This window comes from Alexandromys fortis, unplaced genomic scaffold (assembly GCF_014885135.2).
Source record: "Alexandromys fortis isolate MF-2015 unplaced genomic scaffold, M_Fortis_MF-2015_v1.1 scaffold_221, whole genome shotgun sequence".
NCBI classification, from domain to species: Eukaryota; Metazoa; Chordata; class Mammalia; order Rodentia; family Cricetidae; genus Alexandromys; species Alexandromys fortis.
Genome location: NW_026068096.1, coordinates 1150783 through 1167309, shown reverse-complemented (window position 1 = coordinate 1167309; position 16527 = coordinate 1150783). Strand labels below are relative to the sequence as shown.

The 16527-nt window shown below is 56.0% G+C and overlaps 2 protein-coding genes across 3 annotated transcripts in view; one reads left to right on the top strand and one right to left on the bottom strand.

The window, feature by feature from the left end:
* Csnk1g2 (casein kinase 1 gamma 2) overlaps nucleotides 1–4059 on the top strand; it is a 15648-nt gene extending 11589 nt beyond the window's left edge. Inside the window, exons 3-12 of the mRNA XM_050123284.1 lie at nucleotides 1160–1200; nucleotides 1294–1363; nucleotides 1463–1611; nucleotides 1687–1921; nucleotides 1992–2077; nucleotides 2151–2235; nucleotides 2346–2494; nucleotides 2689–2772; nucleotides 2866–2972; nucleotides 3322–4059. Of these exons, the coding sequence (XP_049979241.1) occupies nucleotides 1160–1200; nucleotides 1294–1363; nucleotides 1463–1611; nucleotides 1687–1921; nucleotides 1992–2077; nucleotides 2151–2235; nucleotides 2346–2494; nucleotides 2689–2772; nucleotides 2866–2972; nucleotides 3322–3376 (1061 nt within the window). The 3' untranslated portion in view covers nucleotides 3377–4059. The remainder of the gene's footprint in view (nucleotides 1–1159; nucleotides 1201–1293; nucleotides 1364–1462; nucleotides 1612–1686; nucleotides 1922–1991; nucleotides 2078–2150; nucleotides 2236–2345; nucleotides 2495–2688; nucleotides 2773–2865; nucleotides 2973–3321) is intronic.
* Nucleotides 4060–6243: 2184 nt separating this feature from the next.
* Btbd2 (BTB domain containing 2) overlaps nucleotides 6244–16527 on the bottom strand; it is a 13564-nt gene continuing 3280 nt past the window's right edge. Inside the window, exons 2-9 of one of the 2 annotated variants that reach the window (XM_050123276.1) lie at nucleotides 10688–10807; nucleotides 9967–10123; nucleotides 9552–9657; nucleotides 8662–8859; nucleotides 8003–8213; nucleotides 7731–7818; nucleotides 7458–7604; nucleotides 6244–7335 (exon numbers count right to left, since the gene is read on the bottom strand). In XM_050123276.1, the coding sequence (XP_049979233.1) occupies nucleotides 7174–7335; nucleotides 7458–7604; nucleotides 7731–7818; nucleotides 8003–8213; nucleotides 8662–8859; nucleotides 9552–9657; nucleotides 9967–10123; nucleotides 10688–10807 (1189 nt within the window). In that variant the 3' untranslated portion in view covers nucleotides 6244–7173. The remainder of the gene's footprint in view (nucleotides 7336–7457; nucleotides 7605–7730; nucleotides 7819–8002; nucleotides 8214–8661; nucleotides 8860–9551; nucleotides 9658–9966; nucleotides 10124–10687; nucleotides 10808–16527) is intronic. The other variant, XM_050123277.1, reaches the window with a different exon arrangement.

The following is a 16527-nucleotide window of genomic DNA, read 5'->3' as shown; positions in this document are numbered from 1 at the left end:
TACTGCCTTTACAACCCCCCCCCCCCCCCCCCCCCCCCCCCGTGTTTTGTTTTGTTTTTAAAAACTTTTTTTCAAAATTCTTGTTTTATGTGTATGGGTGTTTTGTATGCATACCTAGGGAAACCGGAAGAGGGCACTGGACCCTCTAGAATTAAAGTTGGGGACTACTGTGAGCCCCTGTGGGTGCTGGGCCCTGGACCCAGGTCCTCTGGAAGAGCAGCTTTTCCTGCTGAGCCCTCTCCACAGCCCCGCCCACGTTTAAGGAAAAGTCTTAATGTGTATATATGTTGGGAGCAGACATGCCGGACCCTGTGGGTCAGAGGACAGCTCTGGGGAGTCCCGTCCCCCCCCTCCCCTGCACGGTGGTTGTGGGAGCTTGAGCTTGTCAGCTGCAGCCAAGCTCCACACTGAGTCTCCCACAGCAGAGACAGGAATGCCACAGAGGAAAAGTGACCTCTGAGAGCCACAGTCCAGGGAAAGTGGGCAAACTTAGGCCCTCCCAGGTGACAGCTGACCTCGCTGTTCTTGCAAGAGACAGCCATTGTGAGGTGGAGGGGTGGGGACCAGACCTATGGAGACATGGACCGTCACTGCGCCTCCTCTTGGAAGAAGCTTGATGGCGCTGCGCCTTACACAGCCTGGGGCGCTCTGGTGGGTCACAGGTGGTGGCAGGCTGTCACAGAGGGGCCCTGATGGCAAGCACGTGGTGATGGAGACGTCCAGGAGAACCAGGGCAGATGGCTGCACCATAGCTGGTGGCTGGCTGTGGCTGGGAACAGAGGCAGTTGTGGGCACAGCTGCTGTGGTAGGAACGTCTTTTCCCTTCAGGGGTGGCAGGTGCAGCCACTGGGGTGTGACCCTGGAGGTGGCCTTTGTGACTAGTGATGCTGAGGTAAACGTGGATGTTGGAGATTGGGGTAAGGTCTGCCCGGGTGTGGCAGATGTGACCCCTGCAGGAGAGGCAGAGCGTGGAGCAGATCCTACTGCTGGATTCACAGTAGACCTCTCCCCGGGACTGCATACAAGTAGTGAGGTGCAGTGCAGGGATTCCTGGGAAGCTGGGAGGGGGCCTAAAGCTTCTGTGGAGTGCTCTGTGGACTGGGCAGTGTGGGCTCCTTAGCCCACAATCCTCATGCTTTCTCTGTTGCCCCGCCCCCAGGAAAGAACCTGTATACAAACGAGTACGTGGCCATCAAGCTGGTGAGTGTACCCTACCCTGCCCTGCCCTGCCCTGCTCTGCCAGGCACCCCAGGCCCGGAAGGAGGGCCTGGGTAACAGTCCCCTGTCCTACAGGAGCCCATCAAGTCCCGGGCCCCGCAGCTGCATCTGGAGTACCGCTTCTACAAGCAGCTTAGCACAGCAGGTGAGGCCTGCATGGGGGGCATGGGCACTCGGTGAGACTGGCACAGGGTGTGGCCCAGGCAGGGGCTCCAGATGTCCAGCACGCGTGTTTCCTCCGCAGAGGGCGTCCCTCAGGTCTACTATTTTGGCCCGTGCGGGAAGTACAATGCCATGGTGCTGGAGCTGCTGGGGCCCAGCCTGGAGGACCTGTTCGACCTGTGCGACCGCACCTTCACGCTGAAGACGGTGCTGATGATTGCCATCCAGCTGGTGCGGAGGGGTGGAGCTGGCGGGCGGGGTGGATAGGCAGGGCAGGGCCTGGGCGCTGAACCCAGGTCCCCGCAGATCACACGCATGGAGTACGTGCATACCAAGAGCCTCATCTACCGCGACGTGAAGCCAGAAAACTTCCTGGTCGGGCGGCCGGGCAGCAAACGGCAGCACGCCATCCACATCATCGACTTCGGGCTGGCCAAGGAGTACATCGACCCTGAGACCAAGAAGCACATCCCGTACCGGGAGCACAAGAGCCTGACGGGCACGGCGCGCTATATGAGCATCAACACGCACCTGGGCAAGGGTGAGCCGCGCTGCGGTGGGGGGATGGGGTGGGGTCCCGGGGCGGCGCTGAGCCTGTGCTGTCCCCGCAGAGCAGAGCCGCCGGGATGACCTGGAGGCGCTGGGACACATGTTCATGTACTTCCTGCGCGGAAGCCTGCCCTGGCAGGGACTCAAGGTGGGCGGGGACTCCCGGGTGGGGGAGGGGCACGGGAATGGGCGCTGACCCTGACCACGCTCACGTCACGCAGGCCGACACGCTGAAGGAGCGCTACCAGAAGATTGGTGACACCAAGCGCGCCACGCCCATTGAGGCGCTGTGTGAGAGCTTCCCGGGTGAGGAGCCCGCGGCGATGCCCCTTGGCTCCGTCCCACAGTGTGGCCGCGGCCACACCGCAGACTGGGCTGCCCATGTGACCACGCGCCTGGCCCTTGTCTTTTCACAGAGGAGATGGCCACCTATTTGCGATATGTACGGCGCCTGGACTTCTTCGAGAAGCCAGACTACGACTACCTGCGGAAGCTCTTCACCGACCTCTTCGACCGCAGCGGCTACGTGTTCGACTACGAGTATGACTGGGCCGGGAAGCCCCTGGTACGTGGAGGTGATGAGAAACCCTCCGGTTAGAACTCACGTGCGGGTGCGGTGTGGGTCCGCAGGTGCGGGGACACCAGGTCGGGCGTCCCTATCCCCACAGTATGCTGGAGGGCCGTGGGCGGGAGCTTCCGTAGGAGGGGTCGTCCCCCAGAGGGCGCGGGTCAGGAACTGTCCTGACTCTGCTCTCGCAGCCGACACCCATCGGCACCGTGCACACTGACATGCCCTCCCAGCCACCTCATCGCGACAAGGCCCAGCCCCACACCAAGAACCAGGTGAGGGCCGGCCGGGGACTTGTCCTGGAGGGGACGGAGGCCAGTGACGCAGGGTGAGCAGGGGTGCTAGCCTGGTACCCACTGCCCTTCCAGGCACTGAACTCCACTAACGGAGAGCTGAACGCCGATGACCCCACCGCGGGCCACTCCAACGCCCCCATCGCGGCCCCCGCAGAAGTAGAGGTGGCGGATGAAACCAAGTAAGGCTCTGTCACTGCCATCTTCTACTCATCACGTGCTGCTTCCACCCCTACGTCACCTTTCTCCAGTTAACCCCACCCCGTATCAGTGTCTTGTCACCTCTGTCCCCTTATCCATCCCCACTTTGTCCTTTTTTGTTGTTTTGTTTTGTTTTTTGAGACAGGGTTTCTCTGTGGCTTTGGAGCCTGTCCTGGAACTCCCTTTGTAGACCAGGCTGGTCTCGAACTCAGAGATCCGCCTGCCTCTGCCTCCCTCCCGAGTGCTGGGATTAAAGGCGTGCGCCACCACCACCCGGCCCTACCTTGCCCTTTTAACCCGTGTCCGTCTGTGTCCCCCCCCCCCCCCCAGGTGTTGCTGCTTCTTCAAGAGGAGAAAGAGAAAATCCCTGCAGAGACACAAGTGAGGGTGGGTGCAGCCGCTGCCGAAATCCCCAGGGCGGTATCCAGGAGGCTGGCAGTGTCCTTGGTGGCGTGGGGCTCTTTGGCCCGACTGCAGGCATCATCTTCGGGGATTTGGGGCCACTTCCTTCACACAGGACTTTGGCGGAAATCTCTACGCCCATGTCTGGTCCCCTTTGAGAGCATTAACTATTTAAAACCAGGAGAGAAGCGCCGCGCTGTCCCCGCTGTGCCCCCCGTTAGCTCATAAAGTCCAGCTTGTCCCCTCGATCCAAAGGCCGTTTTCTCGAGTGGGGCAGGCCCAGGGCATGGGTGTTAACATGGGGAGGCCATGAGGCCTTGGCCACCAGGGGAGGCGTGTGCGCTACCACAATGCTGCACCAAAGCTGGGGTGGAGCGCGGGACGGTCACCATGCAGGGACTGGACTGGGCCCCATGGAGCCAGGGCGGCCGTGACCTGTGTCTCTGCATGCTGGACCCACGGGACAGAATCGCCTTAACGCCCGACCTGGGGCAGCAGAGAGGCGGTCTCCTTGGGAGAGCCAGGCTGTGGTCGCGGGAGCTGAGTTCTTGCTTTACAACGTGTACAGAAATGAACTTATGTTTCTCCGGCGCTTCCTTGAAGCCATAGAGTTTAGGGGCTTTTTTTAAAAAAAGAAAAAATAAATAAAAAGAAAATGAAACCATCCCCAAGCGTGGGCCTGGTCTTTGTAACCCATATAGGACATTCAGGTCTAAGGACAAGAGGATCCCTGCTGGCTCACTGGAGTCCTGGAGGAGCTGGGCACCTCCTGATCCAGGAAGGATGGAAGAGGCTGTGGGGACTGGGGGACTGGGTAGGGCAGGAAGGCTGCTGCACCCAAGTCTTTGTTAATCAGCCACTCTGAGAGCATTGTGCTGCTGCAGAGGGAAAGGCTGGGAAGGGCTTGGGGGTGCTGTCCTGGCGACCAGCAAACAGGAGAAGTGAGCAGGGGGCAGCTGGGCTTGCTGCTTGCTAGGACGGTTCCCTACACAGGTACCACCTACCAAAAAAATAAAAAAGGGTTCATGGGAGAAGGGAGGATGGAGGTAAGAGGTAAGCCAGGAGTAAGAAGACAAGGGGCTGGAGAGAGGGCAGAATGGTCAGGGTCAGGAGCTGTGGCCATTCCAGAGCCCAAGTCACCCCTGAACCAGTTCCTGGGCACCACAGATAAGAGGACAACAGATAGAGAACACAGAAATCTTTTTTTGTTGCTTTGCTTTTTTTAAGATTTATTTGTATTATGTACAAAGTATTTTGTCTGTAGGCCAGAAGAGAGCACTGTATCTTATTACAGATGACTGTGAGCCACCATGTGGGTGCTGGGAATTGAACTCAGGACCTCGGAAGAGCAGCCAGTGATCTTAACCTCTGAGCCATCTCTCTAGCCCTGTTTTTCTTTTTTGAGACAGGGTTTCTCTGTAGCTTTGGAGCCTGTCTTGGAACTTGTTCTTGTAGGCCAGGTTGGCCTTGAACTCACAGAGATCCACCTGCCTCTGCCTCCCCAGTGCTGGGATTAATGGCGTGTATTGCCACTGCCTGGCAGAAATCTTTTTTAAAAATATATTTTATTGCTGGGGAATGGTGCTGCACACCTTTAACCCCAGCACTCAGGAGGCAGAAGCAGGCGGATCTCTGACTTCAAGACCAGCCTGGTCTACAGAGTGAGTTCCAGAACAGCTAGGGCTACACAGAGAAACCTTGTCCTGAAAAACAAAATAAATTAAATTTTAAAACAACCTGAAAAAACTGCTGTCAGAAGTCCTTGTGTAGAGCTGGAGATATGACTGACTCAGTGGTTAAGAGCACTGGCTGCTCTTCCAGAGGTCCTGAGTTCAATTCCCAGCAACCACATGGGGGCTCACAGCCATCTGTAATGAGATCTGGTGCACACATGGAGGCAGAATACTATACATAACAAATAAATCTTTAAATCAAAAGTCCTTATATGGAAAATGCACCCTCAAGAGACTCGGGTTTGGTTGGGTTGTGTCTCGGGAGACAGTAGTCTGTAAGAGCAGACTACTGACCTAGGTGCAGTGGTCTAAGGCCTTCCTGTGCTCCCAACTGCTTGCCACTCTCCCAAGAGTTCCCAGTGGTGTCCATAGTAAAGCTGAGGGCTTCCAGAGTAGAGCCAAGTCTCTGGGACTGAGAAGATGGCTTGACACAAGTTAGAGTCATTCATTGGGAAGAGGAAATCTCAGCTTTCTTTCTGCCCTCTATTCTTCCCTTCCACCTGGAGTCGGGCTTGGTGGGCGGCTTCGCGGCCGCCCTGCAGTGTGTGCCGGAGTCTGCCCTCAGCCTCTGCTGTGCTGGGTCACGCTGCTCTCACTGGTTTGTTGTTCGTTTTCTGGTTTTGGTTGTTTGGTTGATTGGGTTTTTCTTGTTTTGTTTTTGTTTTGGAAGCATGATTTCTGTGTGTAGACCAGGCTGGCCTTGAACTCAGAGATCCACCTGCCTCTGCCTCTGCCTCTGGAGTGCTGAGATTAGTGTTCACCCTCACCTCCTGGCAAAGGACTTATTTGTAGCATCTTAAGCCATGCCTGTGTGCACAGGAGCGGTGGAGGCAGCTGACCTGGCAGCACAGGTGGCCAGGAGCTACCAGCATAGGAGCTAGGACCACAGGTCCCCTGCAATAGCAGCAAGTTCCCTTGACCCCCTCTTCATTGCCCCCTTTTCTGTTTTGAAGCAGTGTCATGTAGCTCAGGCTAGCCCAGGGCCCAGGTCTTAGCTCTGGCTGCCTACCTCCGCTCTGTGGGCACACTGTGAAGGTGCTCTTAGGGAGGGAGCTGCATGTGGCCAAGGTGCCCACCCCCAGCCGCACAGCAGGCAGACAATGTGGTACTCAGTGGCTCAAGGTGGATGTTTCCTTTATTTAAAAAAAAAAAAATCATTTGGGGACACAGTGTGGAGGGTTCACCTCCCATGGCTTTGGGGAGGACATGGGATCTGGGTAGGAGGTCACAGGTACAGAGGACATAAAGGAGAAGGCGCGGGACCCCAGATAGGGGACTGTGCCTCCTAGGGCATCACTGAACAGGGTGCCTGGTGGCCTTAGAGGGCCAGGGCTATCTATGGTTTGCACAGGGCTGTTCTGTACCCTGGGTGCCACAGCAGGCCAGCTGGAGGCCCAGTTGATGGGGCTCAACCTGCTAACTCCAGCCCTCTAGGCCACACCAGGGAGGAGCTGGTCCACAGAGGCTGGACAGTGATGGTTTGCACGTCACTGTTGGGAGGAGCAGGAACGGTGGCCCACGTGTCACCCATCCTGGGTAGAGCATCCAGGAAGGCCCAGCAGCCCCACCCAAGGCTGCTCAGGACTGACGAGTGCCCTGCACTTGCCCATGTCCAGGAGGCCAGAGCTTCAGGTGGCCTCAGTGCACACAGGTCAGGCCCTGGGGTCCCCAGGGAGCAGCGGAGAACAGGCTGAGTGTGGGCTTGAATGCATTGCAGTGTGCAGTTAAAGAGAGCGGACGAATGGTTGTGGTGCCCTGGGCATGGGGCTGGCCGGCTGCCCTGAGCTGCAGGAACCAGAGTGGGAAACCCCGACTCCCAACCCACCGCCCTTGACCCCAACAGCTGTCCAGCTGTCCATCCAGGGCCAAGCCCACTCTGCCCCCAAGACTGAGGGATTGTCTTGACCACCTCCCCAGTGCCTTGGACAGGCAGTCACACTTGTCCCTGTGGACACAAGGCAGCCACTTCCATGATGACAAGGGACAAGGGACGTGGTGGGGAGGGAAGCCTGTAGACGGCCGAGGGGCGACCTGGGTGGAAAATGGCCTAGGTGTAGAAGATGACTTCAGGGATCTGCCCGTCCTCCACGGAAGTGCCGTTGTTGTTCCCAGCCGCGTAACAGAAGGTGAAGCAGGTCTTAGCCCCCGTGGTGGGTGACTCATGGGTCACCTTGCGTAGGCCTTTAGTGCCATAGTGAGAGTCTGGGCCCTGGCAGGGAGAGGGAGTCACAGTGAGGTCAGGAAGTCCTCAGGACTGGGGGGGGGGGGGATAACAAGGGTACCCACAGCCTGCAGGGACAGGCCAGCGCCCTCAGGTAGTGTGGCCCCCACCTTGAGTGTGGCGCAGGCAGTGTAGTTTACACTGGGCAGGACTTCCACGGGCTCCTTGAACATCACGCGGAAGGTACTGGCTGAGCCGTCGCAGCTGAAACCAGTGTCGTTCTGGCCGAGGATGGTGTTGCTGTCTGTGTGGATGATCTGGGGAAGGAAGGCTGCTCAGCAGGCAGGCAGGGAGGAAGTGGCACTGATGAGGGTCTGTGGGTGGGACTTCTGGGCCAGCTTTCAAGGAGAGGAGGTGTGGCATGGGTGGGGCTAGCAGCTCACCTGGATGTTGACTTGATAATCAGTGGGTCCGTGGATGGATCCATAGAGCCCAAAGCCCACCACAAAGATGCGCTTGTTGACAGAGAACCTGCAGAGGGAAGTGGGTGGCAGTGGCTTAACGCCCTGGGCCCATGAGGGCGACAACTGGAGCAGCCACGGGAGAGTCGGGCAGCCGGAGCTGTGGGGAGGGCACACTGCCCATTCAGGACCTGCCCAGCTCCTGCTGCCCCTTCCTTCCCGTCACCTCCCCACCTGGGGTCCTGAGGCCCCACCTGATTCTGTCACTGGTGCCACTGTAGCCCCAGCGGCTCTCCACCTGCTGGAACCGGTTGATGCTGCACTCCTTGCCCCGCAGGCAGCACCGGGGCCTGTCAATGAACTCCACCCGCGGCTTGGGGTTGACGGTGAAGTGCAGGAAGAGGCTGACCACCTCGCGATCTACCAGGATGCCAGACTGTGCCGGGCCTGCGGGCAGAGGGCTGGCTGACCGCACGAAGGAAAGGCAGACTCAGGGCCTGCCCCTCAAACTGGGACATTTGACTCTCAGGGCCCAACCAAGTTAAGAAGTTCCTCCTTCCTAGAACCCCCTTCAGTGTCCTTCTGCTGGACACGCTGGGCTGGCAGACCCCACCTTCGAGGTCCTCTAGAGTCCTGGGGAGCACCCTCGCTTCACACCGAGAGCTCGGCCCTGCCTGTCCACGCACCAGGTTACCTCACAGCCAGCGCCTCACCAAGTGCAGCTTCTAGAAGCCACTCCACACTCTGCATGCCAGGTGACCAACTGACAACTGAGCCCAGCCCAAAGCTGAATCCTGAGTGGTTGATAGGACATGACCCCAAGACTTGGAAACCCCAGGGTCCCAGGCAGGGTCCCCAAGTCACAGCCTGATGGCAAGGAGGGTGGCTCAATAGGGCCGTGCAAGCCTGTTACCTGCAGCAAACTCCTCAATGGTCATCAGGGGGAATCGGATGAGACCCAGGGCCTTGCCCAGCACCTTCCTCTTGTTCTCAGGTGTCACCTGAAGCTGCTGCCGTTGACACTCGGCTTCAGACCAGCGCACTACAGCATTGAAGAGCCTCACCTCACGGATGCCCAAGGTGTCACGCTCCAGCACTGCCACCAGGGTGTCTGTGGCAGAGAAAGGCTTGTGAACCCTATGCCTGTAAGGGACCACATGCAGACCAGACCATATAAGAACCACCTCACAGCCAGAGCTTGCCGACTGTGGCCCTTTGTCCATGTTTATCAATAAAGTTTTATTGACAAACAGCCCTCCCTAAGCATTGCCTTTCTCCCTCCCTCCCTCCCTTTCTTCAACACAGTCTCAGTAGTTGAGCCTAGCCTTGAAATCATTATGTAACCAAGACTGGCCTTACACCCTTGGCCCTCCTGTCTCCACCTCTTGAGTGCTGGGGTGACGGGCTAGCAAGTAATAGGGAAGCAGTTTACCAACTTAGCTGAGTCTTAGCCCTCTTTATTTTTGAAACAGGGTCTCATTCTACAGCTTAGGCAGGTCTAGAACTCACAGCAATCTTTCTGACTCAGCCTCCTGAGAGCTGAGATCATAGGAGTGCATCCCTACACCCTGTGATTGGTTCCTGTGGCTTTGACCCCACACGGCCCTTCCACTGCATTGCAGATACCCCTGGAGAGGGCACTGACCCCAGAACAGGCCCTGCTACCAAGCCCCATGGGACCTGCTCCATTCAGGCCCGCTGTGTCACCCAGGAGGTGGGTGTCTGTCATCTTCAAATCAGGATCTCCAACCTGACCCAAGCCCAGAGCAATCCTTGGATCCAAGACCCGTGGGCCTGACTCACCCAGATCAATGTCTGTGAAGCCCTCGGCAGCGATGGCGTCGGCTGTGTTCTTGTCAATGCTCTCCAGACACAGGCTGGCCAGCTGGGGCTCATCGAAGAGCCGAGCCTAGGGAGAGCAGGCCACACCACACTGCGCACGTGTCCCTCGTGAATAGAAGAAAGTGTCACCCCAGGCCTCGGGCTGAGACAGAGGGGTCAGGAAGGCAGAGCAGCCTGGCTGCTGAGCCAGACTGTCTCAGAGGAGAAAGAAACAAAACAAACAAAAAGCCAGGCAGTAGTGGCGCACACCTTTAATCCCAGCACTGGGGAGGCAGAGGCTGAAGGATCTCTGTTAATACAAACAGCAAGTGGACAGTGGCTGAGGACACCTGGTGCTAGCCCTGTAGTCGTCACCGGACACCGCGTGAGCACTCACCTGCGTGAGTAGCATGAAGGCATTGTCAGCCCGCAGGTGCTTCTTGAGGAACTCCACACAGTGCGCCTCGAGCGCAGGCACTGCGTACTTCTTGGCGGTATACAGTGTGGTCATCACTGTCTCAGGCCCAATCTGTACCTCATCTGAATACAGAAACCTGAGCAGGAGACGTGGGCGGTGAGAATACGGCCACCAGACCTGCCAAGCACTGCACGTTTGCAAGGGGCTGCTCAGCCACCTCTAGAACTGACATATGTCAATCAATCTCCTGACCTGGGAAATATGGCTCAGCGAGGCCACACAGGCCACTGTAGGCGTGCTCCTGAGACCCTGTGACCAAGCTTATGCGACCACTGGTAAATCACAGAAAACCACAGGCACTGTCCAGGGCAGTATAAGTCACGAGGCCATGGGTTCCACCCCAGCACCGCAGGCCAGGCGTGGCACATAGCACGCTGCCCTTTCTTGAAGATGGCATGAGTTTGTGTGCCTGTGTGTGTGGCCCTGACGAATGTCAGACCTGCACTTGGCAACCACCTGGCTGGGGTTCTGGAGGTGCTGAGTCATCTTTCCAGCCCCCAAACCCTCTTATCTGGGCATGTGTTCTAGAATGCTGCACTGGAGGGCAGGCTCTGTCGCAGACACAGAGGGATCGCTCCTGTCTTTTCACACTCTAGTCCATACTCTAACACCCCTGTGGTCGGAAGAATCTGTAACTTACTTGAGCAGTGCCAGAAATGCAGCAGGCTCCACATCGGGCAACTCAATCTCAGTGGATGTGGTAGCCATCCCGCCGTTGAACATAGCGTCAAAGACAGCGCTGCCCACAGCTAGCACAAACCTGAGCCAGAAGAGAGGGTGACTGTCCATTAGTCTTGCTGGCCCAGGCCAGTCAGAGTTCCCTGTCACACCTGCAGAGACTCCTGGCAATCTTAGCAGAGGCCTTTCTGGGCCTCAGATCCTTCTAGAAGGAACAGGAAGGAGGAGGCAGCAGGGGCCAGCATGGGGCAGCACCACAGTCCTTTCTACTCGCCCTTGCCCACGCAGCCCCTCACTCAGTCCTGCACTTGGCCCTTCTTCCTCATCCCCATTCCCTCAGCTCCCCTCCCTCCAGTCTCCAGGCCGCAGAAACAGGCATGGGACCTGAGCCTCACAGGAGAAAGCAGACTAGATACAGGGGCTGGAGAGCCTCGGGCAGGGAGCACAGGCTTGGACAGGGTGTTAGGGCTTAGTGAAGGGCAGGGGCAAGGGAACAGCTGGAGTGCGGTTGGGTCAGGGCAGGACGAAGGGCACGGTGGCCAGGTTCAAGACCCACAGTGACTCGGCTCGGAATACAGCTCATGTTCTGGATGGAAACAATGACCATGGAGCTGGTCCAGTGCCCTGCTCTGTTCTGTTCCCACAGTGACAGGGTGGCTCTGAGCAGAGCAGACAGACTCCAGCTGGATACCTCTGGACATGTAGATGGGTCCATGCACCATGAGTGGGTCAGAGCTTGCAGTAACGACAGAATCACTGCTGAAGCTGTGGACAAGGGACCACAACCTTCCACAGAACTGTAGGCCCACTGTGCCTTTGGGGTACACCCACTAGGGAGTCCCTCTCCACTTCACTGGCCCTACAATAACGAAGCTTCCTCCTGCCCAGAGTCTGGCCACTGCCAACTGTCACTGCAAACTCGGATCAGACCAGGCACCACCAGTCCCCAAGGAGCAACCAAGTACACCCAGAGCCTCTTGGAATTGGCACTCCCAAATGGAATTAACCAAAACTAACGAAAGAGGAGGCGGGCTTTAACCGCAGGACAAGGCCTTCAGACAAACAGACAGACAAAGAGCTGACAGCTGGCTGGACTTGCCTGTCATGGCAGGAGGTCAGGGCAACTTGGGCAACTCAGTAAGGGGGCAACTCAAAAGCAGGAGGATGATAACTCAGAGCAGGAGGGGCTAGGGCTGTGGTTGGAGTGGAGCCCCGCCTAGACTCCCCCAGTGGGGCTGGAGCGTAGCTCAGCAATACAGCACCTATCTTGCATGTGCATACCTACAGACTTCATGTTCATCACTGCAAAATCAAAGTGGAGATGGCTGAGGAAAAGCTGAGGCGAACGCTGGTGCCTGGGGTTGGGGCAGCAAGAAAGGACCCACCTGGGGGCCTTGAAAGGGTGCAGCTGCTCAGACCAGGGTCTTGGCTCTGGGATCTCAGTCTCAGCCCTGCAGCCTTCCAGCTCTTGACCTCATCCTGGTGCTTGTGGAGGCTGGGAACCTAACTGCTCAGCACAGCAGCTCCCAGCCCCGGGCCCACGCAGCAGTAAGCCAGAAATAACCTCTCTGCCTGTGCCTCTTCTTTCTTTTTAGGAAGTATTCTGTCCCCGCGGGGAAGCCTCCACCGACCACACAAAAGCCAAAATCAGAAACTCAGGCACCCAGCTGCACCGGCATAGCCACAGCCACCTGACACGAATACCCACACCTGGCCCTCTGACTCAGCAATGGGGCAACCCACGCAAGGGGAGGCCCTGGGAACTCTCCTTGTCCCCGCCTTTCGTTCTCCCGAAGACATCCCAGCCTTTTCCCTGGACACGTTTGTTGTCCACTATGGCCTCTCTGGTTCTTCGCAGGAGAGAGGAACAGACACAGATGTTCACAGAAGCCAAAGGCAGGACAGCCCATCACACATCAAGCGTGACCACATATAGCGTGTTCCCTCTACAGCCATGAACACAAACAGGGCTACACCACACAAACTGAGCGGGAAGTGCGGACGGGGAGGATGCAGGAGCTAGTGCTGGGGAGCCGGTGCGCACTACACAGCAGCGCTGCTGTATGCCGTGTGGGGGGGGGGGGCCGTCTGGGGAGCCATGCCTAGGTGCAATTAAAATGGCGAATTGGGGACTGGAGAGATGGCTTAGTGGGTTAAGACCACAAGCTACTCCTGCACAAAGCCCAAGTTTAGCTCCCAGCACCCATGCTGGGCACTCACTGCCAGCTTCAGCGATCCAATAACTGGACTCTGCAGGCTGGCACACACACAAGCACAGTCACATGAACACCTGTACGAACACACACACACAAGTTCACATGGACACATGCATGCATACACATACACACACTATTAAAATGATCTTTTGCTGTTGCTTTTTGTTTCTGACAGGGTCTTACCACAAAGCCTAGGCTAGCCTTGAACTCAAGATTCTCCCCCTCAGCCTCATTGCTGGGATAGCCTGCAGCACCACACCCAACGCAAGGCCAGGAGCTTCACTGCAGGGACCAGCTCAAGGTGAACCCAGACTACCTGCGCCAGGAGCACACAGGGGCTACAAATGTGCACAGGGCTGATGCAAGGCTCCAATCCCACAGCCACATAGACAGAAAAGCCCACAGCTGTGGCTGGGGAGAGTGCTCCATGGGAAAAGAGGGTGTGAGTTCAAATCCTATCACACGTGTAAAAAGCCAGGTATGGGTGAGGTACGGTGGCTGTGCCTGTAATCCCAGCACTTGGGAGGCAGAGGCAGGCAGATCTCTGTGAGTTCGAGGCCAGCCTGATCTACAAGAACTAGTTCCAGGACAGCTAGGGCTGTCTCAAAAAAAAAAAAAAAAAAAAAAAGAGGGGGGTGGTTCTTTAGACAAACCTTATGCAGCTCAGCTTCCGGAGAGCTCAAATGGCCGTGGGGAAATGGAAGGAGTATATCCTTATTTGTAAAGAGTCTCAGGCCAGCCTGCTCTACAGAGCAAGTTCCAGGACACCCAGGGCTACACAGAGAAACCCCGTCTTAAAAAAAAAAAAAAAAAACACAACAAAAACTTGGTTAGCCATGAATTTGTTACATAGACCAGGCTGTCCTAGAACTCACACTGATCCACAGGGCTCTGCCTTCTAAGTGCTGGGATTAAAGGTGTGCACCACCACACCCAACTATGAAGAAAATTTTAAGGAAATACAATAAACAACATTTTCCCAGTAGCTCAGGAATTAGGAGCACTGGCTGGCTGCTCTTGCAGAGGACTCAGGCTCAATCCCAGCACCCACATGGCAGCTCACACCTGACTAACTCCAGTTGCAGGGCTTCTGACACCCTCACAGACATACATGCAGGCCAAACACCGATGTACATAAAATAAGTAAAAGATTAAATAAGTAAATAAATAGGCCAGACATGGAAACGTACACCTGTCATCCCAGGCAGAACTGTGGTGAGCTGGAGGACAGCTTGAGCTACATAGCAAGACACAGTCTCAAAAAACGAAACAAAATAAACAAAATACACAGAGGCAAAGGGATGTGGACTGGGGAGGGAGTGATGGCTTAGGCTTGAGGCCCTGAGTCTATTGTCAGCTCGGCCAGAAAGAACCAGAAAGAGACACACACACTGGAGCAAGACAGTCTGGCAGAAGCATGAAATCTGCCCACAAAGAAGAGGGCAACAGACGGTTTCAGGAGGGGCCCTCAAGGCTTTGGAGGATCCACACACCCCAAGGATAAGCATCCTAGGCAGAGGTTCTGCCTACCGGTGCCAAGTTGATCCAGGTGGCTTCAGAAGCCCCATGGCAAGCTGGTGTGGAATCTGTGGACGGCCCCTCGGAAACCACCAAAGGAGCAGGGCATGGAGGCACAGGCCTGTCATTCCAGCACTTAAGAGGGCGAGGCTTGGCCCCATGCTCCACAGACACAAACCAGAACAGTGGAGAACTTTCTATCACCCATCACCCTCAGAAGGGGAAGTGGAGGCCCGGAGTTCAAGGTCATCCTTGGCCACTGAGAGTTGGAGGCCAGCCTGGCCTCCATGAGACCTTGTCGGAAGGAAAACAAGCGACTGGAGAGAGGACTCAGTGGCTAGTGCACTGGCTACTCTTCCCAGAGGACCCAGGGTCCGTTCCTGACACCCACTCATCAGCTCACAACCAGCTGGGACTCCAGTTCCAGAGGACTAAACGGCCTCTTCTGGCCTCCAGAGGCATTACATGCACAGGGTACACAGTCATACATGCAGGCAAACACCCGTACACATAAACTAAATCCACACATGTGGTGCACACACAGGCTTCACCCACCCTCAAAGCCCTCCTGCCTATCGCTACACCGGACTTGAACAGTTGCTATGGAGCCAATATAGCTGGCCAAAACATTTCTTTATTCCAGACTGAGACCTGAACCCAGGACTTTCCAAATTACAGCCAACACCACTGAAAGCTCTTGCTGTCTGGCCCTTCCAATGAATTTGCTGGCTGTTGCAATACAGGGTATCTCCCATGACTGTTCTCTAAGAAGGTCTCGCCAGTTCCAGCTAGCTACCAGCCTGCACCAAGAATCCTCACCTCCAGAGCTGGCTGGCTTTTATGGGGATGCAAGCACTTTATCCAGTGAACTGTCTCCCCACTTCCTGTGTGGTAGACCAGGCCTCCTGTAGCCCAGGTTGGCTTAAAACTCACTGTGTGGGGGGCTGGAGAGATGGCTCAGAGGTTAAGAGCATTGCCTGCTCTTCCAAAGGTCCTGAGTTCAATTCCCAGCAACCACATGGTGGCTCACAACTATCTGCAATGAGGTCTGGTGCCCTCTTCTGGCCAGCAGGCATACACACAGACAGAATATTGTATACATAATAAATAAATATTAAAAAAAAAAATTGGGCTGGGAGCTGGAGAGATGGCTCAGCGGTTAAGAGCACTGGCTGCTCTTCCAGCGGTCCTGAGTTCAATTCCCAGCAACCACATGGTGGCTCACAACTATCTGCAATGAGGTCTGGTGCCCTCTTCTGGCCAGCAGGCATACACACAGACAGAATATTGTATACATAATAAATAAATATTAAAAAAAAAAATTGGGCTGGGAGCTGGAGAGATGGCTCAGCGGTTAAGAGCACTGGCTGCTCTTCCAGCGGTCCTGAGTTCAATTCCCAGTACCCACATGGCAGCTCACAACTGTCTGTAACTCCAGTTCCAGGGCATTTGACTCTCACACCAATGAACATAAAATAATAATAAATTAAAAAAAAAAAAAACTTGGGCTGTAGAGTCTCCGGCCTCACCTCCAGAGCGCCGGGTAACAGCCTCTCAGCCTGCTGCTCTGCTTCTCCGGGTGGCTTCAGGTGCCCAATCAGGACCCCAGCCAGCATGAGACCCTAGTGCTCCTCCAAACTTTCCTTGTGTTCTGTGACCTTGACAGAGGCGCAATCAGGTGCTGCCTCTGACCTGAGTCAGTTTTCCCTGACCACAGTCGGTTTATCTGTTCTGTGGTCACACGGAGAGGCCAGAAACCACAACTCAGTGGAGAGTTTGTCTACCATACACAGAGCCCAGGATTCTTCCGACCCCAAAGAAAGAAAGAAACAGAACCGTACAGGGTCCTAAAGGCCACACTCTGGACCCCAGGTCTGCGAAGGCCTCTGGGAGGTCCTTCAGCCTCTTGCAGGTTGTGGGGTTGCTCTTAAAACACCCCCTTTCCTTTAAATTAAAGGCACAGGAGCACAAGCGCCTCCAGGGATCAGAAGCTTCAGGACCCCGGAACTAGAGCTACAAGCTATTTTCTTTTCTTTTTTTTTTTTTTTTTTTTTTTTTTTTTTAGTGG